General features: G+C 41.3%; 1 protein-coding gene and 1 long non-coding RNA gene across 6 annotated transcripts; one reads left to right on the forward strand and one right to left on the reverse strand.

The window, feature by feature from the left end:
- The first annotated feature begins 19 nt into the window (after positions 1–19).
- LOC118174083 (multidrug resistance-associated protein 6-like) lies at positions 20–24932 on the forward strand. 5 transcript variants are annotated; one of them, XM_035339147.1, is made up of 31 exons: positions 22–192; positions 1829–2005; positions 2364–2489; positions 3122–3259; positions 3483–3608; positions 4179–4240; positions 5054–5185; positions 5748–5960; positions 6348–6525; positions 6970–7131; positions 8201–8293; positions 8894–9097; positions 9683–9829; positions 10663–10750; positions 11030–11099; positions 11485–11611; positions 12090–12266; positions 12713–12880; positions 14337–14520; positions 14973–15036; positions 15709–15823; positions 16554–16761; positions 17821–18131; positions 18860–19059; positions 19730–19856; positions 20381–20482; positions 21204–21350; positions 21912–22070; positions 22301–22467; positions 22951–23145; positions 23568–24932. In XM_035339147.1, exons 1-31 carry the CDS (start codon positions 139–141, stop codon positions 23674–23676), a joined length of 4530 nt encoding a protein of 1509 aa, XP_035195038.1. In that variant the 5' UTR covers positions 22–138; the 3' UTR covers positions 23677–24932. The 5 variants fall into 5 exon arrangements, 4 of the variants coding, with proteins under 4 accessions (XP_035195040.1, XP_035195038.1, XP_035195039.1 ...); XR_004754530.1 differs by lacking the exon at positions 22301–22467 and having other exon boundaries at positions 20–192; XM_035339148.1 differs by lacking the exon at positions 2364–2489.
- Positions 10678–11360, reverse strand: LOC118174119. The gene is made up of 2 exons (XR_004754552.1): positions 10989–11360; positions 10678–10809 (listed from the first exon to the last, which is right to left on the reverse strand). It is a non-coding gene; the product is annotated as an uncharacterized LOC118174119 (long non-coding RNA).
- Positions 24933–26199: the final 1267 nt, after the last annotated feature.

Below are 26199 nucleotides of genomic sequence, written 5' to 3' on the forward strand. Positions count from 1 at the left end.
GTGCTGCCCTCTGCCGGCCCGGCGGGCCCGCTGCCCCCCGGACTTTGCTCGCTGTCCCCAGCCGGGACGGGTCGAGGCCCCTCCGGTGCGGGAAGGGGGCCCGGCTGCGTGAGGAAAGGTCTGCCCGCCCCGGGCGCCATGGCGGCGGGCGGCTGGCTCTGCGGCTCCCCGGAGGGCTCCGGCGGGCTCGGGGTGAGTGAGCTTGGCCCTGCCCCGAGGCAGCGCTGGGCTGAGGGGGCTGCAGATGTAAATGGTGACTTGTCAGCAACAGCGGGCTTCTCAGTAAGGAAGCTGTCACTGTGGGTAAAGGGAGCTGGCATTATGAAACCTTCCTCTCCGAGGGATATCTGCACCCACATGCAGAACGAGCTTGTTCTCTGTGCAGTTGGAGTAAGCTTGCTGAGAGGTGTGTGAGTGTGAGGTCCGACTGTGCTGCTGGAAGGGTGTGGAAGTATGCTGTAATCCGTTTATTGTCTTCAGGAAGTGTCAGCTGAGCGACCCAGTACAGCAACAGCTTTAAACAAGCACCGATGAGTTATCAGTCTGGGATCACCCAGATTTCCATTGTCAAGATTGATAAACTCCTATAATAACTTGTGAGCCGTTATCTTCCTTCACCTAGTGATTCCTTTCCCCAAACCTTGCCAGGCACCACATTCTCTGCGTAAAGGATTTGAGCCACCTCCGCAAGCTGCTGCAGAAAAAATACCCTATTTTACTCAAAGCTGGAATAACCATGTTCCAACCGGCCCCACCTTCTTCTCCAGGAAGAACTGAGGGCCAAGATTTTCCCACCTGGCTGCTTAAACTTTGGTTTCAGATTGCTTTAGGAGCACCTAATAAAATATACTTCTCAGACACAGAGTAGCTGCAGGTTCCTTGGGAAATCAGGGTGAGATGTAGATAAGTGTTCAGTACCTCTGAAAAAAACAGGTCATTGTTCCTTCTGTGCCGATAGGTCATGTAGGAACGGTCCTTTTGCCACACAAAGTTTTGGAACGTGTTTCTCTGTGGCTCTTTCTGTTTTCTACGTGCACAAGTACCAGAATCTCTGAGGCTTAGTTAGCAAGTAAACCAAAGGCTGCTTAAAGTACCTGAGTGACCCTGACTCATCCGAACTGTGTTCTTGTACAGGTCCCTGACGTTCTTGGCAATTACCTGGTCCCCTAGATCTGAACGGAGCCTTTGCTGTAAATTTAAGCTATGGGCTTTGAGTCTTTGTTCTCACATGTCCAGCTGCAGTTGCTGCATTGTTAGTTTTATTATGTTAGCAGATGAGATTCAACTATTTATTCAGTCTGAAAAATTATTAATGGATTATAAATACGCCTGGGGAAATGCAGTTGTGATGCAGTTTATGCTCCAGGGCACTTCTTTCCTCCTTATCTCTACTTCACCAGGCGTTCTCTACTCACCATTCTCATGGTTCACAAATGCTGATAATCTTTTTGATTCCAAAATTATTTTTTCACAATTCATGTTCAATAATTTGTTTCCTCTTTTTTCTTTTCTTTTTTTTTTTTTTCTTCTTCAGTTCTGACGCATGATGTCTTTTCTTTGGCATTTTTCACTTTCCAGACTTTTTTTTTCCTTTTTCCACTTTCATTCGCTCCAAAATGCTCCTGCTGATCTCTCCCTCCTTCCTTCACCTGTGGCACCTTACAGTTCTCCCGCAGCTCTTCTCTTGCCAAATGTTTTTTACATTTGAAACCCTACATCAAGTTCCTCTAACATTAGGCTCAGTTGGAGCATTAGCAACTTGCATTAGCTGTTGAAATTCTGCATACATTAGCATTACCGTTTCAATTCTGTGTTGCTTTTGTGACAGGACTGGAACCAGACATGGTACGCAAAGACCCCAAGATTTACCTGGTGCTTCGAGAAGACAGTCATTGCTTGGATCCCCTGTGCCTATCTTTGGATCAGTTTTCCCTTTTACTACTTGTATCTTCGATACAAGAACAAAGGCTATATCAGGATGTCCCACATCTTCAAAACCAAAATGGTAAAGGAGGAGGATGGGGTTTGATCCTAGCATTACTGCAACTTTGACGCAGAACTTAATTTTTCTAAATCATTAACTCTTTTCTGATGACCCACCTCTGTGTTTACTTTGACATTTACCCACTCAGGAAAAGTCACATCAGTACAAATGAAGTAAATCTTTAGGAGTAACTGTCAGAAGATCTTTCCCCTTATACCTCCATGTGGTTTCCCGCTGCTTCCCATAATGCTCTCTATCCCATATCTGCTCTTTCACCTCTCCAGTCTTACAGCCCAGGCTGCTTGGAACAGTCAGTTCAGAGGATCATCCCATCATCATTTCACTCTATTTTAACATGCGTTTGCTGTCTCTGCCTCAGGTCCTTGGATTCCTCCTGGTAGTACTGTGCTTTTCTAATGTCTTCTTTGTACTATGGGAAATAAACCAAGGAATTGCACGGACTCCAGCATTCTTCATTAGCCCTGCAGTGCTGGGGATCACAATGGTAATTCTTCTTTTGTTTTGTCTGTGTGTGGCCCCAGCTTGGCCCTCCCGGGGCAGATCTTTTATTTCCCATGTTTCTCAGTGTCTTTGAGCACAAAGATAGCTGATGGGGAATAGAAGGCTGAAGCCATGCTTTGTGAGCTTGGGCTGTATGAAGCAGCAGGGGATTGGAGCTGGGGCAGTGCATTTACAGCTACATTACATAGCCCTGTGGGTCAAATATGCCTCAGAAGACCTGAAGCAGCAGTAATGCCTAGAAAGAGGTCTCACAGCAAGATCCAATTTCCGACACGCACAGTATGCGATTTAGTATGGCTGGTATCATCATGGGATTTCTGTTCAACTAAAGCCTGCCCTCTCCTTCTGTCATTGCATCTTCATAGCCTAGAGCCTTCTAGCTTGTTGGCCCAGTTTTGGTTTTACTACTTGCTCTTTCAATAGTGACATTCTGTAGTGCAAAATTATGCATAATTCCTTCACAGTTTTAGCCTTTTAGGAACAATACTTCAGCTCTGAGCATCTTGAAATGTTTGGGCTAGAAACTAGTTGATTTTGCTTTATTGTGTTCATTAATTTGATAATAATGTTTGGCATTCCACTACCAGCTATTTATATATTTCTGCTTCCTCACAGATCCTTGCCCTGTTCCTTACCCAGGCGGAAAGAATGATGGGCATCCAGTCCTCAGGCATCTTGTTGATATACTGGCTGCTCTCATTCTTGTCTGCAGTTGTGATGTTTAGTTCCAAAATCCAACATGGCCTGGAAAGAGTAAGTGAAATTATGTGTCTTTAATATGCAAGGGTATGAAGTCTCTCAACAATATGGCTCTTTTTGCCTCACTGATTATGAGGCAAAGAACCAAATTCCTTTCTTAAGATCTGTGCTGAGAAAACTGATGGATGATTCTTTGTCATCTCTGCTTATGTCTTCCCTTTCAATATAGTGTGGTGAAGGATTTTTACGTCATTCTCAAGAGCATTCTCTTTCTTAGGGCTTCTTGGAAGACCCTTTCCACCATGTTGCAACTTACCTTTATGTTAGCCTGGTGCTTGGTGAACTTGTGTTATTCTGCTTAGTTGATCACCCTCCCTTCTTCTCAAAAGCTGTCAACGATCCAGTAAGTAAAACGTAGCTTTTCATAATGCTTTACATCATTGCTCAAACAGGAATTTAGACTTCTGGGGATATGCAGGAACATGATTATCTGGGAGATGCAAAATGCATCATTCCATATAAAATGGTTTTAAAAGGTAACCAGCAGAATTTGGGATAACCACTTTGTCTCTCTATGTATCTTTTGAAAAACTACCTTTTCTATCCACACTCATGTTTGTTTTCACTTAAACTAGCGTAGGGCTCGTTTTGCTTCTCCATGGTCTTCTGTGCAGCAGTACGTTGCTTTGCCTGAGGTATGAGTATGGCAGAGCTCTGTGCTTCAGAAAGTGAATGTCTTTGAGTAAGAAAAATATTATTCTTCCTTCCTCCATCTGAGAATGTATTCAAAGCCTAATTCTCCAAAGTCTCCTGATCCCATTGATCCTCCTCAATACATTTACACTGTCAGAGGCAGTGAATGGGGGCTGGGTAGCTTTTTAATTTTTTTTTCCTTGGGAAGTACAAAAGAGACATCATCAGAAGCATACTCTTTTCTCTACATAAATATCATCCATGTTTTTCCTTCCATCAGAATCAGTGTCCAGAAGCCAGCAGCTCTTTTCTGTCCAAAATCACATACTGGTGGTTGTCTGGGTAAGAAAACTTAGAAAAAGACATGGTTTTGCTAGAACATCACTAAAAACAGCAGCATAAGAGGGTGTACATGAGAACCAGTCAGAAGCATCTCAGCCCCCAAGTTAGCTTATGTAGTGAGGATTTAACTTTCTTCTCTGGGGACGTGAGGTACCCTCACAAGATCAAATTATAAAAATTTAGGTTACTTTTCTCAAACTATTTTAAAGCACAATTTGTGATTCTAGATAATACTCTCCCTGCTTACAGCAGGCTTCCAGTGCCTTCTTAATCTTTAGACTTCAGCAGTCTCAGAAGATCGCTGTACACCAACCACACTCCTATCTGCCTGCCAGACCTTCCCATAACAAATGCTGGTCAGAGAGAAAATACTGGATGAGGACATTGGTCCAACCTGCTGCTTAGTTTTCAAAAGTAAAATGATAACATACCTTCACCTAATGTCAGCACTGGTAATGCTTCCCGTTTCACTGAGCCACACAGTAAGTTAAGCTGAACTTTGTCCCCACTGTCCAAGACCCAGCTGTCAGTATTGACTAAAATAGAATTAGGGCTTACTTGGAAATCACAGTTCTGTTGACAGAAGATAGCATAGTGATTTAAAGCAAAAATGCTGTTCCTAAATGCTCATATTTATTCAGGGAAAGGATATTCCTAAGCAGTGTTTATGGAAGTCCCTGTGTACTCTCTGTAGAGCACTAACTTGAAGCCCACCTGTTTTGAAGACATTATCCATGCTTCTGTGCAAAACATTATACATGCTTCTGTACAATCCTTCTGTGCTTACCTTACAGCTGTCTGTGTGTTCTCCAGGCTTGTCTGGAAAGGCTGTCAGCGCTCCTTGGGGATGGGTGACCTGTGGTCAGTGAGGAAAGAGGACTCCTCTGAAGAAATTGTTACCTGGGCTGAAAAAGAGTGGAAGAAATATCATAGCAGAACCAAGCAGTGAGTACTTGATCTAGAAAGTGTGTCACGGATTCAGCTGGGCAGTTTCTTTCTCCTTTACATGATGTAAACAAATACACTCACAGAGGCTGACATGCCATCTCAGAAGAGGCTTGAAGGCCCTCTGCTTCCCACAGCGTGCTAGACATACTGCTTTAGTACATTATCAGGTTCTGAATGTAAGCTTTGTTGGTGTTTCCTATCTGAACAAGGTAGGAATCCCACTGAGTTATTTTTCTGTTAAAATAAAAGAAAAGGGTAGTCTACATAAAATCTGAGTAACTCTCTGCTATGAAAACTTAGTTCACTTCTTCACTCTTCGAAGGGTGAGCACTTAGTTCCTTTGTGCAAAATCACATTTTAAAAATTGAAATCTGCTGGAGAACGCCCTTAGTTCGTGGAAACTTGGAGCTATAAGATTCTTGTGAGAGGCGACATTTTTCGATGTGCATTTATACTGGACATGGCATGAGATGCAGTTTGGGATATTTAATGATTTTCTGAAAACATGAGATCCTTAAGCTTGTTCCAGTTACAACTAGCTTTTCCATTGTTTCTTTAGAAACAAGGAGTCTGCTACTTTTAAAAAGGGTCAGAAGAGTGAAACTGGTATAACAGAAGCTGAAGAGACAGAGGTTCTACTGCAGTCAGAATACAGTCAGAGCAGGCCCTTACTGAAAGCATTTTGGAGCATGTTTGGAACCTATTTCCTTCTCGGCACCCTCTGCTTAGTTATCTGTGATGTCTTCTTGTTCTCCATCCCAAAGACACTGAGGTATGTGAGTATGTAGAATTTATTTCCCAAAGGAGACACCATATGTACAAGATTGCTGCGTACATGAGCTCATACAGAGATGTATATGCCAGCACGCACAGAGCTGGATACACAGACACTTTTGAAGTCTCTGATTACTGTTGAAAGGAGCTGCATTATCATTGGTGCTAAGCTCACAGTCAATTCAGTGAAAAAGACATCAATTTTGAAAGCAGTGCACACCCTCTCCATTGCTGTTTAGGATACTTAGCACTCTGTCCATCTCTTCTACTATTTTACTGACAAAGATCAGCTAGAGAGAATGCAGAAAAATCCCTGGTATTTCTGCATTTCTAGTATTTCATCAGTTAGACATGGATTCATCAACATTTTGCTCCTGCCTTGCAGCCTTTTCCTGGAGTTCATTGAAGATCAAGAAGCCCCTGTCTGGCATGGTTATTTCTATGCCTTTATTATGGTCCTGCTAGCTTGCCTCCAGACTCTGTTTGAACAACGATATATGTACATGTGTCTTGTTTTGGGGCTGAGACTGAAAACTGCAGTAACAGGACTTGTGTACAGGAAGGTGAGTCTGTAGGTTCATTTTCAACTTTCTTTTTTTTTTTCTCTAGCTCTACATTAGTAATTATGACACTGTTGGTACAATGTTCTTAATACCAAGGAAGATATTACTGGAGAACTACTTCTAGCATGTAATTCTGTGCTATATTCATCTCTGAACAGTGTGTGGGTGGTATTTTACTATTTGTTTTTCAATCTTACCTCTGAAGGGAAAGCCAAGAAAAGGAAGCAACCTAAGATTTCTTACACTGTAGATTATGGCTGGGGAAGGGAGTAACTTTTTCATCCTAAAGTGAAGTCACGTATCCCAGGCAACAGCACATTTTCATTACCTAGAATTTGACCTTTTTCTCTTTTTCCTTTCTTTATAAGGGAAAGAAAGTTGTTTGATTTTTAGATCAAAGCTGTTGTTTGACTCTGCCTTTCCTTTATTCTCTACCCTGTCTAGATCCTAATGATGTCAAATGCATCAAGGAAAGCAGTAACAGTAGGCAAAATTGTTAATCTGGTATCTGTTGATGTCCAAAAGCTAATGGATCTTATTATCTATTTTAATGGGACCTGGCTTGCTCCTATTCGGATTATCATCTGCTTTGTCTTCTTGTGGCAGGTAAAATACGATGACTGTATCTATCAAACCCTTTCTATTTTAGGTATCAGAGGAAAAAGGAGCTTTCAAAATTCTTCTAATAGCTTTTCTGGTCTGAACTGGTCTGAACAACCTGAAATTGCCACATTTTTCTTAGCTGTTTAGCATGGGGCATTCACTTTCATTGTTAGGAGTTATTTTTATTGGAATAGAATCCTTACCCGATTCTTCATCTTCTTACCTGTGTATTCAGCATTCAGTCTCTTTTAGGGAAAAGACTGGGAGTATGACTGTTCTGAGCTGACTGATAATATTCTGTCTGAGATTCTCCCTTGTAAGCGCTCTTTTCAACCGAAGTGTAGTGGCCCACTGCAGGCCCCAGTTGCAGCTCCTCTGCCTGGTTACTAGTTACAAATAGCAAACTATTTGTTTGTTAGTGTTTATAAAGCATTTTATGTACAGAGTACGTTTGTGTATACCAGCACTCACCTTTCTAGCAAACGTAAGCCATCTGCAGACTGATGCAACTAAACCATGAGAAACAAGCTCTGTTTTGGCATGCAAGTTATTACAAACCCAGATAACCAACAGCTGTCCAAAACAATGTGGCACAGTATAATGCTGCCACTTCATTTCTCTAGTCGATGTAAATTCACACAAGATTAGTTATTTATGCCACAATATTTTGTTTTCTAAACAAAAACTGGTTTTGTTTTGTGTCACTTACTTATGCCAGCCACAAGATGTCCTCCGTAACACATCCAAGAGCAGCTGGGAAGCAATAGAAATTACTTAAATTGCCAAGCATGCTTCTGGATCTCTTTCAGCACTAATCTAGTTCCTAAAAGGGAAGCAGATAAATTCAGCAGAGCATGATGACAGGAGTTACTCTGCTTGGAGAGTTAAAAATCCACAGTGCTTAGGCAGCCCAACTACCAAGAAAGGCAAAAGCTGGACTAGAGGAAAGCCTTAGACTTCGGGGAGGTTAGGCACCAATTTCTAATCAGAAGGAAGGTGAGTAAGGGGGAGTGGAAGACTGTTGTTTCTGTAATACCATAAGTTCTTCCTCTTTCCTTTTCTCTCCTGGCAGCTTCTTGGGCCATCTGCCTTGACTTCAATTGCTGTATTCCTTTTTCTTTTGCCTCTGAATTTTATGATCACCAAGAAGAGGAGTCATTTTCAGGTACATGTTGCTTCATAAAAATGAAGTGTTTTATTGACATGAATTATGCTAGGATTCAACTTCTAAATCTCAGTTAAAGGATGCCATGCTCTCCCAAGGAAGGATGACATGAAACCCACAGCTACAGAATGAATCAAAGGCTGAGGATTACAGTAGGCACGTTTAAAAAACAACAACTAAAATGATTGCACTGATGCGTATCACTAACATTTGACTCTAAGAGATGGCTTAGTATGTTATGATGACCATGACTCTCTGAAGGACCGCAGGAGGATTTAAAGCTTACAAAGTTTCTTCAAGTTTAGAGAAAACTCTTCTAAATGTTCAGTCTTTTACCTCGCGTCTGCCCACCTTTTCTGGTTTTGTTTGTGCTGTCAGTAAAAACAAAGCTCTGAAGAGAAAATGCAAAATGTTTCCCAGCCTAAAAGATGTATAAGCAAAAGAGTATACACAGCTCAACTGCCGGGAAATTTCTTCAGAATTCATAGGCAGTATTGAGGTGTTTTTTTTTGTTTGTTTGTTTGTTTGTTTGTTTTTCAGAATAATTGCACAGTTAAATATGCAACCTGCTAAGTGGTAAAACTCAAACATTTATTACAGGAGGCCCAGATGAAACATAAAGATGAGCGTGCCAAACTTACCAATGCCATTCTTAGCGACATTAAAGTAATCAAACTGTATGGCTGGGAGAAAACCTTCATGGAGAAAGTGCTTGGTATCCGGAAGCAAGAACTTCAGGCCCTAAAAAGATCTCAGATTCTCTTTTCAGCATCTCTAGCTTCTTTCAATTCATCAACTTTCCTGGTGAGTGACTCTCCTTCCTACATAAAGCGTGCTATTACTTCCATTTCTCTTTGTGGTCCTGTCTGGACAGATTTTTCCTGTTGGACAGCTAGAGATAATGTCTGCCTAGAGGAGCTGGTGGTCCCACAGGAGGAGCTGAGCCCCACTGGGATCGTCCGCACAGACATTTACACTGTCCTAGCAGCTCCATGGACAAGTTGCCTGGTCTGATGACACGTTCCAAGCAGATGGAGCCTGCTTTGTAGGAATCACTTGGAGACCTCCGCCTACACAGAGTTCACAGCACAGTCAGTATCTGCATCAGCCACTTCTGTACATGCTGTTGCAGGTCAGCCATATGTGTTTTTAACAGAGAATGGCTGTTTTCACCTTACTGAGACTGCAGCATGAAAATTTCCTTTAAGGAGAACAAACATCAAATGATCAGACTTGGTTTTGTCACCTTCACCTATGATATTTGCAGGCCAGTGGTATCATGTATATGGATGATAGCCTGGATTCCATGTCATGTAGGAAGGGACCTGCCACCTTTGAATCATTTCCCTGTCTGAAGCAAATGGTTTGCTTTTCTCTGCTCCCTTCCAGATTGCATTTGTCATGTTTGCTGTCTACACCCTGGTGGATAACACACATGTCCTGGATGCTCAGAAGGCTTTTGTATCTTTAACACTGATCAACATCCTCAACACTGCACACTCCTTCCTGCCATTCTCCATAAATGCTGTTGTCCAGGTTAATTGCAGGCTACGTTTCTTTTTCTTTGGCCACAACTGTTTTTTAGATATCACCATTGAAAGGTAAAGGGAGGGATTTCTTATGGCTTTGAATTTCAGGCCAGCTATTTAATTGCTGTTGTGAAAAAGTGAAGTGCAAGGACTTGCAGCTAAAGGTACTTTTGAAGTACTGTTTTTCAGAAAGGGTTGATATATTGACAAAATAGTCACCAAGAATAATTCTTAAGTCTTTTAGGGGCATATGAACATCATCTGGTGTAAGGCAGAGTCTAATATTCTTTTGCTGGGCAGTATCTGGGATTCAGCTCTCTTTTAGAAGCATTAATTACCTGTTAGTCCTATATCACAAGCACCATTAAATCTCAGACATGCTTCCAGTTCTGTTCTTAATCACAGAGATCAGAACAGATGGGGCAAATTCTGTATGAGAGATCAGGGGAACCTTGCTAGCCCAGGCCAGAGAGAAAAGCAAGTCACTGTTAGTGAGAAATTGGGAATTTTGCTTCTTTCTTGCACCACAAGATGACTGTCATGATTGTTCATATATAGGAGCAATCAGTGGGAAAATTGCAGGATGAATTTGTGAAAAAAAAGCAATTTCAAGCATGTAAACAGAGAATACATAGAAGAACATGGCTTTTTTGTTTATCTAAGTGGAAATAAAGGCAATTAACTTAGGGAAGAGCTGCATTTGTCTATCTAAGCCTATAGCATCTGCAACATAGCACCTAATCAACAGTCTTCAGTGGGTTTTCAGGTTGAGTCTTAACTTCTAGTTGTACTCCCTTTCTATTCTAAATCTTAGTAGTTTATGTGCTTCTTCATTTTCAGGCCAAAGTTTCTTTAAACCGCTTAGCAGCTTTTCTGAATCTGGAAGAACTGAATCCTGAGAGCTCAAAAAGAAACACTTCTGACTGTGGTGAGCTTCTGTCTTAGTATTGTCTTACAAGAGGAGTAGTGTCCATTATTCAGTGGTGCCTACCATAGTCCAGAGAGAAAAATGTTTGCCTTTTACCATCACTTTCTCTCTCAGGCCAATTTATTTCTAACAGTGAAATCTAGTCTGGTAATTAACCCTTGTTTTGACAATTAAAGTTCATTTTATGTAAGTGCATACTGAAACATAAAGACATAAATAGGGTTGTTTCTATACTTACCTTTGAATTTCACAAGTGTTCTTCTTCTCCTCATATTTTAGTACATGCAAGTATCACCATAAGAAATGGAACGTTCTGCTGGAGCAAAGAAACGTCTCCTTGTCTTAGAAGGTACAGCCTTAACCTTAGTCATCTCAGTTCTGTAGGTCATGGTGGGTGCTGAATGAGGGAATTCTTCACGGCCCAAAGTGAAATCAGTGTGGAATATGTACAAGTTTCTGAGTTTGCTTCATATTTAACATTGAATTCTGAGAATTAAAAAGTCAGACAAAATGTATTATTGCTTTTACACCTGTATTAATGGGAACATAGAAATAGGAAGGTCCCTGTATCTGAATGTTGCCTTCATATGCAGAGACTGCTTTCCTTCCACAATTTAAGTATTAAAAAAAAAGTCAGAATAACTACAGCAAGAATTGTGCTTGTTTTCTTTTTGGAAAATGTATCTAAAAGGTGGTCAGAGACTGATTGGGGTGGGGTGTTCTTTTCTCTATAGGATAGATCTTACTGTGCCCCAAGGCTCCTTGCTTGCTATAGTTGGCCCGGTGGGTGCTGGAAAATCTTCCTTGCTGTCAGCATTACTCGGTGAACTGGAACAGATGGATGGCTGCGTGACTATGAAGGTAATTTTTTCCCTTAGCATTTGCTTCTAATTAGGCTGTTTTCAGGAACAGTAAGGTATCAACCAAGTCATCAGGTATTTAATGAAAACCTACTTACTGCTGAACTTTTAACAAAATTTATAGCGTAGCAGCCTGCATTTAGTCATCAAGAAGTGCTTAAGACCTGCCAGATGAGCCTGACCTTTGGGAATAGGAATTGGAACAGGATTTTGGAGATCTGGTTCCATTTCCCACTCTAGCAGTGAGCTGAAGTTACATTATAGTAACATCACTTGAAGTTCTGTTTCCTACTCTGTGAGACAGTGAGCGTGCAATCCTTTTGTTTTGAAAAGGACTCAGACCTTTAAATGGTGATGATCATTCCATATTTTTATAAAGCTAATTGGGGAGGGGTTTTCTTCAAAGCTAGGTTCCCACATGTCCACGTTGTGCTTATGAAAAAGAGATTGGTAATAATCTTCTATTTCCATTTTTATAGGGTACAGCAGCTTATGTTCCCCAGCAAGCCTGGATACAGAATGCTTCAGTGGAAGATAATATTCTCTTTGGGAATGAGATGGATGAAGCATGGTTTAATAGCGTAGTCGATGCTTGTGCGTTGCAGCCTGATTTGGAGAGCTTCCCTGCAGGGCAGAAGAGTGAAATAGGCGAGAAGGTACTGGCACAGTTTTATGAAAAAGTTTGCCAAAATATGAGTAACGACAACTTTGGGTGTCCCACTTAAAACAATGAGAAATGGATTAAACTTGTAAGAGGCAGGTGCTCAGAAATTTCTGAAAAATTGGGCTACAGTTTACTGGGGTCTGAAGCCCACCTCCTGACAGTTAAGTTAACCACAGATATAAGAGATGCTTAATGAGAGTAAACAGATCCAGGTCATTCTTGGGTCCTTGTTTGCAGAAGATCAGAGTTACTCAGGAGAAGATACCTCTGTCTCAGCATCTCAAGAGCCTCATTTCTTGAGGGGGGAAAGAGAAAAGCACTGATTTAAAAGTAAGTCAGAAACTTACTTTTTTGTAAGTCAAAAAAGTGTAAAATGGAATAATGGACTTATAAATATGCTGTAGCTTAGGAATAAATAGTGTCAATGCATTTTTACAGGGAATAAATATATCTGGAGGCCAGAAACAAAGAGTGAACCTTGCTCGTGCCGTGTACCAGAAGGCTTCAATTTACTTACTAGATGACCCCCTCTCGGCTGTTGATGCCCATGTTGGACAGCACATTTTTGAACATGTTCTCGGACCTAATGGCTTACTGAAGGACAAGGTGTGTTATAAATCCTGAACTTCAAGAGACATCAAAATCTATCTAGTCATAAGAGCACCCCAGATGTTTCCAGTAAGGTAGGTTACTTTATCAAAGGCTCCCAAATTCTTTTTTGTTAGTCCCAGGTACGTACTACTGTTAGTTAGCAGCAATGGAAGGGGAGTGGGTAACCTCTGCAGCCCACACAGCAGACTGAAGTCCTCCAGTGAGTCTCACCTAGGTTGAATTCTCCTGAAAGATTACCTCTATTCTCACTCAAACAACATGCCTAATCCCAGCCTTAATTCTACAGCAAGTCTGTAGTTCTTTTGGTCTTCTGTCAACATTATACTGGTCCCTCTTTGGGATTTATTTCTAGTATACTTTGGAAGAACTGTCTTTCACTTCCAGTTCTTCGCATTTTACCATAATTTCTCATTCCATCACTTTTGAATACTTCAGTGCCAACTTTACAGTTCTCATCACCCAACTGTTCATCACTTCAGTCTCAGGCTTCACCTTAAACTCTTCTCTTACTTTCTTCTTTTCATTGGATGCATTTTGATATTCCTTTGTTTTTTCTCTGTTGTCAGGCAATAGAGATGATAAATGTGGGTGCATAAGAAAGGATGGTGGGGCCCCTGTATTCATTTCACAGTGTGAATTGACTACAATTATTTTATTTGGTTTCAGGTTGTAGAAGGAAAATACATGTTTATTTTCATCAGAAAGTCTAACTAAAATACACATGTCTGGGATTACAACTAACTTTTCTCAGGAGTAGATTCGTTGCAAGAATCAGAATATATTTATTATACTCAAACATAGAAAGACTGGCAAAGAAAGCAGGTATCAGATTTTAAATCTACTCAAAGGGCTTGATTGTATATTAGAAATGTAGAACACACCAATTTCTTATGTAAGGAAAAATTACTTTTATATTATTTCCTTCACATAAATGTGCTCAGAAATTTAAATGGAAAGGATCCACACTGTAATTCCATTCAGGCTGATAAAGTTTTCAGACACAAATTTCATTCTGAAATACTGGCATCAGTGACAATAAATGTGACATACACTCCAAATACCATGATTCTGCTTAGGAGCTTCAGCCTGAGCGGAATCAGCAACATGGAACTGGTCAGTGAGCCAGGCAAAAGGTCCTCCCGCACATACGGTGCTAGCGTGAGACTTCAAGCCTCAGTTCCCATCCCTTGCTCTTTTAGGCCATGCCTGACACAAAGCAAGTTGGTTAATCCCTCCACTCCTCGGTTTTCCACTTTCAAAATGGGCACAAAGCCATGCTGCAAATGTAAGCAAAGACACTCAGAAGTGGCAGGAATAAATAACAAGAACATCCCCATGTTAGCAAAAAATTCAGGTTCACACTGAGGACATCTTCTTACAAGACAGCTAACTGAACCAGCCCAAGTGAGTAGGGGAACACTGCAACAACTGTAACTCTTTCTTCAAGCAGACTCGTGTTCTGGTGACTCACACAATCGGCATTTTGCACCAAGTGGACAACATTGTTGTGCTGGTGGATGGAATGATCTCAGAAATCGGTTCCTACCAAGAACTTTTACAGAGAAATGGGGCTTTTGCAGAATTTCTTCATTCGCATGTTACTGCGGAAGAAAAGGCGTGCTCTGGTTTTCCAGGTAACCCAAACAAATTGGAATTGTTTTTCCCAGACCTATCAGTCACTTGTTTCCTTAATGTTATATTTAATTAACTGGGGGTCTGCTGCTGTTAATAGCTGGGAAGAGGGAAAAAGAGAATAAAACAGGAAAATCCAGCTGTAGATTTGTTCTGTGAAGGAAACTTACAACAGGGATCTCATCACAGCAATCTATCGCTTTATGTGGGAAAATATGCCAGTCAAATGAACTGTGTCATCACCTCAAAATTGGTTCTTGAATTAAGTTTCATCTTAGTAGGCAACAGCCATACATTTAACATAATTACCCACTACATGTGCTGTTTTTCAACCCTTACTTTGATATTTCTACCCTTAGAAAGAATTCTCTGTAATGGATCTTTCCTCAAAGGCTATACAGGACAAAATGGTATGTGCAAAGCACTTTGAGAAAACAGTTTGTTTACTTCACAGCTATAGGAGACACCAGCAGCACCGTCACCTCAAGAACCTGTCCATCACAGGAGAATTTCTTTAGGTAAGCTTCAAGCTGTGTCACGCACCAAAGAATTTGCTCTAAAAGTGCATTAAGAGCCTACAGAGTCTCTTAATTAATACAATACAGGCTTAATTTTGATCTTTAAATTAATGACAAACAAGCAAAACTCAAGACCAGCTAAGGAACTGCTTTTGAATGTGGATGTTGTTGATATTAACATATTTCCCAAGGAGACAGAATTTGTCCCCGAGGTCAGTACGAGGCATATGGATACATTTACCTGCTGTTCAATTCCTAGTAGGACCGTAAGGTCTGACTCGTTTCACACCAGCCGCAGCTAGCGTATGCTCAAAGCCTCTGTTTGTTAATGGTTACACTTGACAGAGACCAGTGCCTGTGATATGTATGGACACTTCTTGAGGTCACTCTGGAGGATCCCCAAAACTGCAGCCTTTTAAATAAGCATGAACACAGGGGAGATGGGTGAGGTCAAGTAAGCTTCCTAAATTCCCATACCTTATTTGACTCCGGAAAAATGGCATTACCATTGTAGGAAACATTTTAATGTGATCTAGGGAAGAAGGAAGGGTAGTTCAGGTTTACACTCCACAATAAACATACGTGATGGTGGGACTCCCTGGATCTAAAGAGGCTTTAAAATATTAATTGGCCTAGCTAAAAATTGAAAGGATTTTTGTTTTCTTTATGAAGCAACAATTCAGTCAAATCTTCTGCTATGGGAAAGGAGACCACTCCTGTAAGTCAAGACTGTACTGCAGCCACTGAAGGAAGATTAACCATGGAGGAGAAAACTCAGCATGGCAGGGTAAGCTCAGCACTTTCCTTTAAGGACAAAGATAGGTACTGTGGGTTTATTTAGTTTACCCACTAACCCCCATCACAGGTGGGTCAGCTCACTGACTAAATTAAGCTAGTGCAGCTTCAGAACAGTCAACTGAGTTGTCTAAATTTGCCCTGTGATGGAGACAAAGTCATTTCCAAACTATTTTACATAAGATCTCCTATGTAAACTCTATCTCCCAACACGTGCCCTGATCTAAGCAGTGGTTTGAAAATAGGAATAAAGCACATACATTGCAGAAAATACATGATGGGAGTGAGAGAGAAAAGAGTAATTTATGACCACTTGAGAAGAGAGAGCCTGATTCAAGAATTGACCAGAAGGGAGAGGGCACCCTGAGACAGTCAGGGTGAGGTGGTAGTAAAGGACAGAAGAGTACTCATTGGAAGGCACTTGTAATCTTGGATCTGGCTGTAGGTTCTTGAGGCTGATAGGAAAGGGTGAAGAGGCACATCACTGTTCTCAACTTCCCAAGAGGTACATTTCAAAAGGCCAAGGCAAGGAATAATGGCTTCATTATTCATCCACCAGGATAATAAGGAAATAATTAATGTTTGCCATAGCCTGTGACATACTCAGCAGATATGCCCTAATAAATCATTCTGAGTTTCAGAGCTGGTTTTCCTTGCTAACAAGCTTGATCCTTCTAACCCCTCCTATCTCCTTTTCTTTTTTCCTAATTGTTTCACTCTAGGTTAATACTTCAATTTATGCAGCCTACCTGAAGGCGACAGGCATACCGCTGTGTGTGTACATCGTTCTGTTGTTCACATGTCAGCAAGCGTTATCATTTTTTCGTGGTTACTGGCTCAGTATGTGGACAAATGACCCTGTATACAATGGTACACAACAACACACAGAGCTAAGAGTTGGAGTCTTTGGTGCACTAGGAGTCATTCAAGGTTCGTTTAACTTGCTCACCTAATTCTTCTGTGTGTTTCCATCTCCGTTTCCCATATCCAGGATGTTTTCTCAGAATATAAACAAGTGTATGCCCATGGGCTCTTTGTCTCCCAGGCTCTTGGCACCAGCCCTGAAAGTTTGGCATGGGACCTAAAACTACAGGCTCTGACGCACACAGAGGATTTCTAAGGGATCTGACCATTTTGAATGTTACTGCTTGAAATTCCACCCTATGATATACTAGAAGTGTTCTGTGCCTTTTGGCAGACCATGATCAATAGTCTTCCTCTATAGTTCCTGATGGAACTGTATTTATCTGGACCGAGAAGAAAACAAAAGAAAAAATCATCAACAGAAGAATGACACTATCCTTATTTTTCCTTCCCACCCCCTTGTATCCAACATTTTCTACATTTGTTTCTTCCTCTCATCTCTTTCCATTCCTCCAGTATAAACGAATCATAACCAAGTGCCAATGGTGGCTCTTTTTCATGCTGAATTAAGTCTTGGTTTACGCTTTTTGAGTGTAAAGAAAGAAAAAGAGAAACTTGGAAAAATGTATATTCCTTTAAACCTTAAAAAAAATGCCACAGTTATTTTGATCACTCTTAAAACTTGCCTGTTTTAGAGCAGAAATCAAATCTGAAAAGACAGCAAGCTGAGTAACAGAAATTTGAGAAACCTTTTTAAAAGTTCAAAAGAGCAGGAAGGGTTGGGAACCCTTCTGTGCCAACAGTGAATCTGTAGTCCAGAAGCCTAAAACTTGGAGTAATTCAAAGCAGTTCCAGTCTAGCTCATTTTGTGAAGAACAGTTTCTGTGCATTTCTGTTGCTGAACTCTTCTGCAATCCCAACTATCCTAGAGAAAGGGTAGTTTACCTTGCAGCTCTAAGGCTTAGCTTAATTGCTACCAAAGAGAAAGGCAGCTCCTTTCACTACTATTGCATTCACATTACTAAGTGAAAGTCACGATCTTCGAAAGTCATGATCTTGTAAAGGGAAACTCCAAGGTGACTTTGTTCAGACCCAGTAACACCGATTATTTTTTTAATATTGCAGCCATTTCCAGATTTGTCTCCACAGCAGCAGTCCTTCTAGGTGGTGTGATAGCATCACATAAGCTGTTTCTGCAGTTGCTGAGGAACACTGGTAGATCCCCGATGGTCTTCTTTGATCAGACACCCATTGGAAACTTACTGAACCGCTTCTCCAAAGAAATAGATGCCATCGATTCCATCATCCCTGACAAGTTGAAGTCCTTGCTGGGATTCTTGTTCAACTTGCTGGAGATCTACCTTGTGATCATTGTGGCTACACCAAAGACAGCAACAGCCATAGTGCCTTTGACTATTTTTTATGCTGTGTTCCAGGTAGGAGCTCAAAGAGATGCTCAGACAGAAGAGTAGCATGGCCATTAACCTTGCGGAAAGCCTGCTCCCATTTCTTAGGGGCAGAGACATGCACAAACTATTTTCATCATCTCCAGTTGCATTTGAGTAACAATAACATCAGCAACTCTTCCCAAGTCACCTCAACCTTCCAAAGCACCTCAGAGAGACTTTTACTTTTCTATTGTCCAAATCAAATCCCACCTAGAGCTATATTCCTAGTCTCCATTAGTGTAAATGAAATCATATTAAGACCAAAGGCACTTTTCCTTTCCTCTAGCATTTCTATGCTGCCTTTTTTTAATATAACCATTTATATGAGACCACTGCCCCACTGGACTCAAATCCTTAGCCAGGTAAGGCTAAACAGAAGGAAAGGGGACATAAGGGTGCAAGCACGGCTCCATTCTCCATGAAACAAAGGGCAGGTCTACAGGAGAAAGTAAGCATGAGTTTAGAGGCTTTGTGAGTTCAGAGTACCTTGGCTTCTTTCTGTTAACCAACCATGGGGTTACTCTCAATGGCAATAGGAGATAACAGGCAAAAATGCTGTTACACCTTTTAAGGGCATCTCCTGCCTGCACATTAGATTTTATAATGCTAGGATAGTACATACTGTTGTACTCATTAAGCCATTCCCCAATTTTCTGTGGAGCATCTCTACAAAGGCATTAACGTTCTAGTCACTTCTCTATTTCCTTTTGTACCAGCACTTCTATGTCATCACCTCCTGCCAGCTGCGACGCCTGGAGGCTGCCAGCAGGTCACCCATCTACTCCCATATTTCAGAAACTTTCCATGGGAGTAGTGTGATCCGTGCTTACGAGGACCAGGAGAGGTTTATTTTGAAGAGCAATTTCCTAGTGGATGAGAATCAGAGAATATGCTTCGCTGGAGCAGTTGCTGACAGGTACAAATCTGGAGAAGAAATGACAGTTTACTTCCATGGCCCTTGTGAGTAGAGGTAGCTGCTCTCGGGGTGTGGGTAGAGGTACTCAAAAGACGAGGTGCATAGTGTTTGAGGGGTAAGGTAGTCTCTTACTTTATCATTCATATTACACCTCTCTGGCAATGTTGCTCCTCATCCAACCGATATGCTCCGTCTCTGTTGTATGGCAAGGCAGATGTGCTGACACACAGCTAGAGGTATCATCTGATGTCCAAAATGCATAGCTCTAGCATGTGCCTGGTGCGGCCCATCATTATGTGGCAGAATGCTTGAGGCCTGTGGGATATGCAGAACCTGTCATAAAACAGATCCATCAGCCATGAACAGGTGAGGAGCAGGAGAGTGAGAAAGGTTAGACCAAATATCAGAGAAGCTGTGTGCTAGCTGCTCTCACCCAACAGCCTTTGGAGAAAATCCTAGCAATAGTGATAGGTCAACCGGTTTGGACAGACTGGAGTCATTCATGAGCTACAAAGTGGCCGGTTAGGAGCATCAAGGCCATGACAAGAACTTTGTTGTGCACCCTGTACCCTCAGCAGTTCCACAGCTGTTTTGCAAAGTAATCACAGGTGCTGTGGGGAGAAATTAGGAGGGCACCCAGCAACAGCTCTGTACTGTCCTTCTCTTGCAGGTGGCTTGCCACAAACCTGGAGTTTCTAGGCAATGGCATTGTATTGTTTGCAGCACTATTTGCAACAGTTGGCAGAAAACACCTTAGTCCAGGAACAGCTGGCTTCTCTATTTCATATGCTCTTCAGGTAACTTAGTGTTGAAGTAATACCATGCTTGCCTTGCATCAAAATCAGTTTACGTTTTAATTTCTGCTACCGTTTCAATTTCCAATAAATCATCAATTCCTTCTGTAGCTTTCTAGATGCCTTTTCTAACCAAACCCTGCCATTAATGCATCCAGAGCACACGCCCCCTCAGAGATAATGAACCCAATAAATATATGCAGCATGAATTCATATTTAATTCACAGCATGTTTCAAGCAACTAAGACGTGTTCTTCAATGTCTGTTTTATTTGCTTTTAGACTAGCTACAGAACAGCCTAAGAAAGTCGCACTACCTTTAACGCCCAATCAGTAGCATTTCAGAGGAAGCTGGCCAGGCTTATGGGGCCTTATGAAAGTTTATTTTTTAGCCTTTTAAAGGATGATTATCTCAAGTAGTTAGCTGATGAGGATGTCCTTGTAAATAAACACTAAAAGAAAATTACAGGTACCTTGTGAGTACAGGTCCAAGGTCTTTTATCTGCCCTATCTGCTTCTTCCTGCTAGATAACTGGTGTTCTGAACTGGATGGTGCGTTCCTGGACAGAAATCGAGAACAACATTGTTTCTGTGGAGAGAGTGAGAGAATACTCAAGGACTCCTAAAGAGGTAGATAGCCAACTACTGAACCAACTAGCACAGGAAAAATCTCTGCAAATCAGATTTGTAGCTTTTCTGTTCCACCTGGAGATCCCCTCCTGTTTTTGCCCTTCTGAAAAGCCAGTTATATTTCCTTTAAAAAACTGTAGCATTTTGATCCAACTGACAGGTTGCTTTGTAACCTCTGATTATCATATTTCCATGAGACAGTTAAGAATTAGATTGTCATTAAAACAGCTTCACTCGGTAACACTCATGGAATGAGGCACGTTTTCTGCCCATATTTGGAGCATGTATTTATTGAGTGTGTTCAGATGTAACTGTGTGATAACTGATGGCTGCTAGATAGCCTTTGAGTAATTTAGAATCTCCAGTGCAATCATTTCTGTTCTGTAATCGTTATATCTCCGTATGCTGACCTGAGATCCTATTAAAGGAGACTTTCATGTACAGTTCATGCACATTAATCTTTTTAATTGAAACACTCAATATCAGAACTCTGACGTGCAAAGAAATGCTTATCCCCATTTTCAGTTGACTATCTTTGCATGAGGTAAAAAGCCAACGTTTGCAATATGAAAGTTAGAGGCCTTTTTCTCTTTTTTAAACAGTAAACAGATCAGTGGGAATTTAGCACAGATGCCTTCATAAGCTTCCTGTTTCAGTATGGCCAGATCATTTGGTAATTTAAATCAACTTTATACACTGTTGATTGTTGTCATCTGTCTAGGCACCCTGGACTCTAAATGGCAGACTTCAAGATCAAGTATGGCTTACTGAAGGAAGAATTGAATTCAGAAACTATAGTTTGCGATACAGACCAAACTTGGAGTTAGCTCTGAAGTGTATCAATCTAACCATCAATGGGAAAGAGAAGGTAAGCATGAGCTTCCAGAAGAGCTACAAGTGTGAGCAGTGCTTTGCAGTGATGAGACCTGGGCAGGTGTAGTCCCTGTGTTACACCAAGGGACAACAACTTGTAAACAGGAATTCTGTGGTAAGGTATGAGCCCTTTTCCATCAATCACATCACACACTTCTTCTGGTGAAAAACAGTGCTTCCAGGATTGCTGCATGCACTAGACATTCTTCTGAGTGAAATTTCGTTTCACAGAGAATTAGCAAAGTTACAGCTAAGGAATTCACTTTGTAAATCTAGTGCAACATCAAGGCCCTGTTCCAGCTTGTGAGTCTTGTAGCTATTCTTCCCATTAACGGCTTTCAACATTCACTTTCATACAAAACAATTACAAATTCTAAATGATTCCTTTTAAGAATGTAACCCTAGACTATGCGGGTCTTGAATAGCCCTAAAGATCTGTGTAGGACTGTCTCTTTTCAAAGGCTATACACCAGCCAAGAAAAACGACACGAGAGGTCTTTCCAACTATGGGAAATGATCAACATTAAAAACAAAAGGTTTCCACTGCACTTTACAGATTGGCATAACTGGAAGAACAGGAGCTGGGAAATCTACTCTTGCTGTGGGATTGCTGCGATTAGTGGAAGCTGCGGAAGGAGCGATCCTAATTGATGGACAAGATATTACTCAACTAGGTCTCCATGATCTTAGAACCAAGATAACTGTAATTCCCCAGGTATGGAATTAATTTCTAGAATGCTTCAGCAGAGCTGAAAGCCTTAACACATAGCAAGGGTTCAGAAATATTCTATGAGGGAGGGACATTCGAAGATCTCAAAGTTGGAACTAACCTCTATGCTAGTCTCCCATTCAATATAACATTAGCAACAGATTTGCACCCAGCAGAGAAAACTGGAGGTCATTTTTATGATTAATTTCAGGAGTTGTTTGTGTCTCTGTGCTCAGGATCCCGTTTTGTTTTCTGGCACTCTAAGAATGAATCTTGACCCATTAAACCAATACACTGATGCAGACATCTGGACAGCTTTGGAACTGACTCAGCTCAAGAACTTTGTTGCAGATTTACCAGATCAGTTGGAATTTAAGTGCACTGACAGAGGGGAAAACCTAAGGTACCTTATTTTCAAAAAGACAGTGGTAGGGTAGTGCCAGCCTGTGGGCTAAGAGGATGTCCCAGACAAGGAGTCTGATTTGTAATAAATAAATTAAATGGGGGGAGGATGGGGTGAGAGGAAACAATGCCCAGGCAGCAAATTGCCTCATAATTGGCCTATTTAATAGCATGAAATCAAATTTTTAAGATGCCGAGTAGAAAACCTTTAAGACTTAATCACTGTCTTGGCTTATGTTTGTGCAGTGCTTCATGCACTGAAATCCTACTCCAAGTACAGATCTCCTGGGTGCTACAGTAATACACACCTTTCATTTCCTTAACTTGTTTCATGCTGTTAGCAGCAGCACCACCAGCCTCAATCAGCCTTTCAGGGAAAGGGAACAATCACCCTTTCATTACTGCTTTCAAACTAATCATGTAGTCTGACCCCAGGGAAAAGTGACTGCTGCTCTTCATTTACCATCCTCCTTCTTACTTGCAGCACTGGTCAGAAGCAGCTGGTTTGTCTGGCCAGAGCACTTCTTCAGAAAGCCAAAGTCCTCATTCTAGATGAGGCCACAGCCGCAGTAGACTTAGAAACTGATCTTCAGATTCAATCTGCCCTGAGGACTCAGTTCAAGGAGAGCACAGTGTTAACAATAGCTCACCGGATCAACACCATCATGGACTGTGACAGGTAATACCTTCAGCCACTTTCAAAGGAGGAAGGCAGACTCAGGCAACCTGTATGAACTAGACAAATAACTCTGTATTAGCGAACAATTCCATTTCTGTCCTTTTCTTGCTTAATACTTAAAGCTTTGCTTTTGATCTTAGGTGTTTTTACATCAACTAGGCACCAATAGTAGGTTAATCAAAGATCACTTATGCCTGTAGAATGCATTTCATGCCATAACTTTTTAACCCACTGACAGCTAAACGATGACTACAGCTCTTTGTTTCCTCTTAAAATCATAAAGGTAAAATAGATATTCACCTCTAAAACTTGGTTGAATACCAAGCTAGTAGTGAAATTTATTTTAGAAAGTAGAAATGACTTAAGTTCATTGCTATTGCGGATGTCCCCACAGACTTACACATCTGTTTTAATGTTCACAGGATTTTAGTCTTGGATAATGGCCAGATATCTGAATTTGATACTCCGGAACAATTAATAGCTCAGAAGGGACTGTTCTACAGACTACTGGAAGAATCCGGTCTTGCCTGACTCATGGAATACACCATAACGCCATCACCATCAGGAATAATTTGATGTCTTAATTGAGTTATTATCTTGGTTTCATTCTAAAATGATGAGCATGCCACCAAATCTTGTTTGAGCTATAACTGCAATGGGTAGATGAAAAAAGATGACTTGGGATGCACGTTATTTCCTTAGGTAACTTAGCAATTCCATTTTCATTGTGTTTCCAGATACCCAAACCTCACTCTTCTATTGAGGGTGAGAGCCAGAAAACAAACACCTTATTGCTTTTATGGTATAAAACCGAACTAAAAGAAAAAGACTACAGCATTTCCCATTTGTGCTATAAATGGTGCCCAAATACACTGCCCGTATTTCAGGATTGCACAGGTTATTTTTAAAAGCAACCAGATTTCATAAAGAACAAGAATTTAACTGGTAGCAAGCAAACAACATTTACAGCTTGTCCTGAGTTCCAGGCAGGACAAATTCAACCTTTCACGAATGTTTTAGGACTGTTCACCCAAGCACTCTTCTTACAGATGTGGTGGCCTCCCAGGCAGCAGCTGGATCTAGTCATCCAAAGTGCAGAAACACTGGGGGAGTAGGGAAGAGAACGTGGGATGCCACTAAGCACAAGAGCAGATGGCTGCCTCAGGGCTATCTCTTGTCACAGCTGGCGATCAGATCTACTCTATCTCCCTCCATATCTGCTTTGGATGGTACCTGCATGAATCATGCTGGGTGGAAGGCTGACAGCTTAGACACAGGCTTGCTGACACAGGAAAGAGCAACTGAGGTAGTGGGTGGGCAGCAGAATATCATTCATTGCATTTGAAGGCTTGGAGCAGCCCTGCTGACAAACCATGGTTGGTCACAGCGGAGCGTGTCTGAACTCTTAGTTCCTCTATTTCCTAACTGAATTTGGTCATGAGGAATTTATGTGGAAGCCTCCTTCTCCAACCCATGGTTCATTCCTGGCTGTCTCCTTCTGTGCAAGTTTACCTCCTGTGCATGTCACCTGGGCACTGCAGAACCTCTGGCATGGTGAATCTTTCAGATGTTATTTAACAAACCAGAACATCATCCAGAAGGAAAGCCTTCCCAGGCTTCTCACAGTGCTGGGGGCTGCTGTCAGAGCTGCCCCGAGTCTCTCCTCAAGGATTGCAACAAGAAAATGTGACGAACAAATCACACTGCAAGTTACTGTTGTTTACCATGACTTCTTAAAGCATTTTGTTACCTAGAAAGCTGAAATAAAATTTGAATCAAGTATTAAAGTGGCTCAAATCAGGAGTAATGGTGGAAGGGGTGGGAGAATTCAAACCAGCAAGGGCCAACCCAGACCAGCAAAACCCAGAAGTTTCTTCTCCGAGAGCTGTTCAGTAGCCACTTCACCCACATTACGAGCAGCTAACAATTTCTAGTGGACAAGTGCTTAACATAAGTCTAACGCCCCCTGCCATATTGGTGTTAAAATACTAGGAAAAAAGTGCTGTGTTGTTTTTTTTCCGCATACTTTCTCCAAACCAGTATCTGTGGTTAAATAGAGTACCTCACTCAAGGATAGAGTCAAAAAGATTCAAACAGGTAAGTCATGAGTACCCTAAAGGCCGATCACTGGATCTCAAACCAGAAGCATTTAAAACTAGTGAGATGCAAGTTACATGTTTTAACTGTGGTCAAAAAGAAACACAAGTGCTGGTGTTGCTGGGCAGTTCTGAAACAGACATCTTTTAACATACTGTAATCTATGGTATAAACATCTTTTAAATACTCGCTTTCCGTTCCTAAGTTGGTAATGAAGGAAAAAGTCAACAGGAGAAAATAATCAAAACATACTTTCACACTGGTAACCTCTGAACAGGCGCTGTTTAGCTGTTGGCTTGCACAACCTAACAGCGAGCAAAAATACCAGCAGCTTTCACACAAAGCTCTGCTGTAAGGGCAGAAGAAAAAGGATTCCCAAGATCACATGGGACCAAAAAAGACCAGCCTGTTTCAGATGAATAAGAGTCCCCCAACTTTATGTCCAAGCATTACTGTGACAAGTAAGAAACTCAAATCTCACAAAAAAAAAAAAAATTTTTTTTTCCTTTTGAACAGAATGAGCTCTTCTAGGCTGTAAGGCACATTCCACATTGCAGCAAACAATGTTAGCCAGGATATATTAATATGCATCAAAATCCAATGCAGTAAATTCAGATGAGATATTTTTACACTTTTATATTAATATATTTATTGTAAATATATATGTTAATAACACCAACAGTAGCTTCACAGGCACTGCAGTGGCACACACATCATAGCTGTAAGCTGGAAGATAGGCCACTGCAGGAGCTGGACGATTTCAAGTGAAGATAGTGGGCTGTAATATCAGCAGTGCCTGCTGGATGGCGCCAAACTCTTGTATTCGATGTCCTGTGCCGTCATGCCAGATTTCACTTACCAAGTCTTGAAAGTGCCCCAAGTACTCAATGAGCATTAGGTATGCGCACAGCAATGAAGTGGTGTGCAAGCACAATGGTATGCAAGCACAATGAAAAC

Source organism: Oxyura jamaicensis, chromosome 14, assembly GCF_011077185.1.
Source record: "Oxyura jamaicensis isolate SHBP4307 breed ruddy duck chromosome 14, BPBGC_Ojam_1.0, whole genome shotgun sequence".
Lineage (NCBI taxonomy): Eukaryota > Metazoa > Chordata > Aves > Anseriformes > Anatidae > Oxyura > Oxyura jamaicensis.

Coding starts and splice junctions, on each gene's coding strand:
- LOC118174083 (XM_035339147.1), top strand. CDS start 139: ATGGCGGCGGGCGGCTGGCTCTGCGGCTCCCCGGAGGGCTCCGGCGGG. Junction 14,521..14,972: donor GGCGTGCTCTGGTTTTCCAG/GTAACCCAAACA, acceptor TTTACTTCACAG/CTATAGGAGACACCAGCAGC. Junction 23,146..23,567: donor ACCATCATGGACTGTGACAG/GTAATACCTTCA, acceptor TAATGTTCACAG/GATTTTAGTCTTGGATAATG.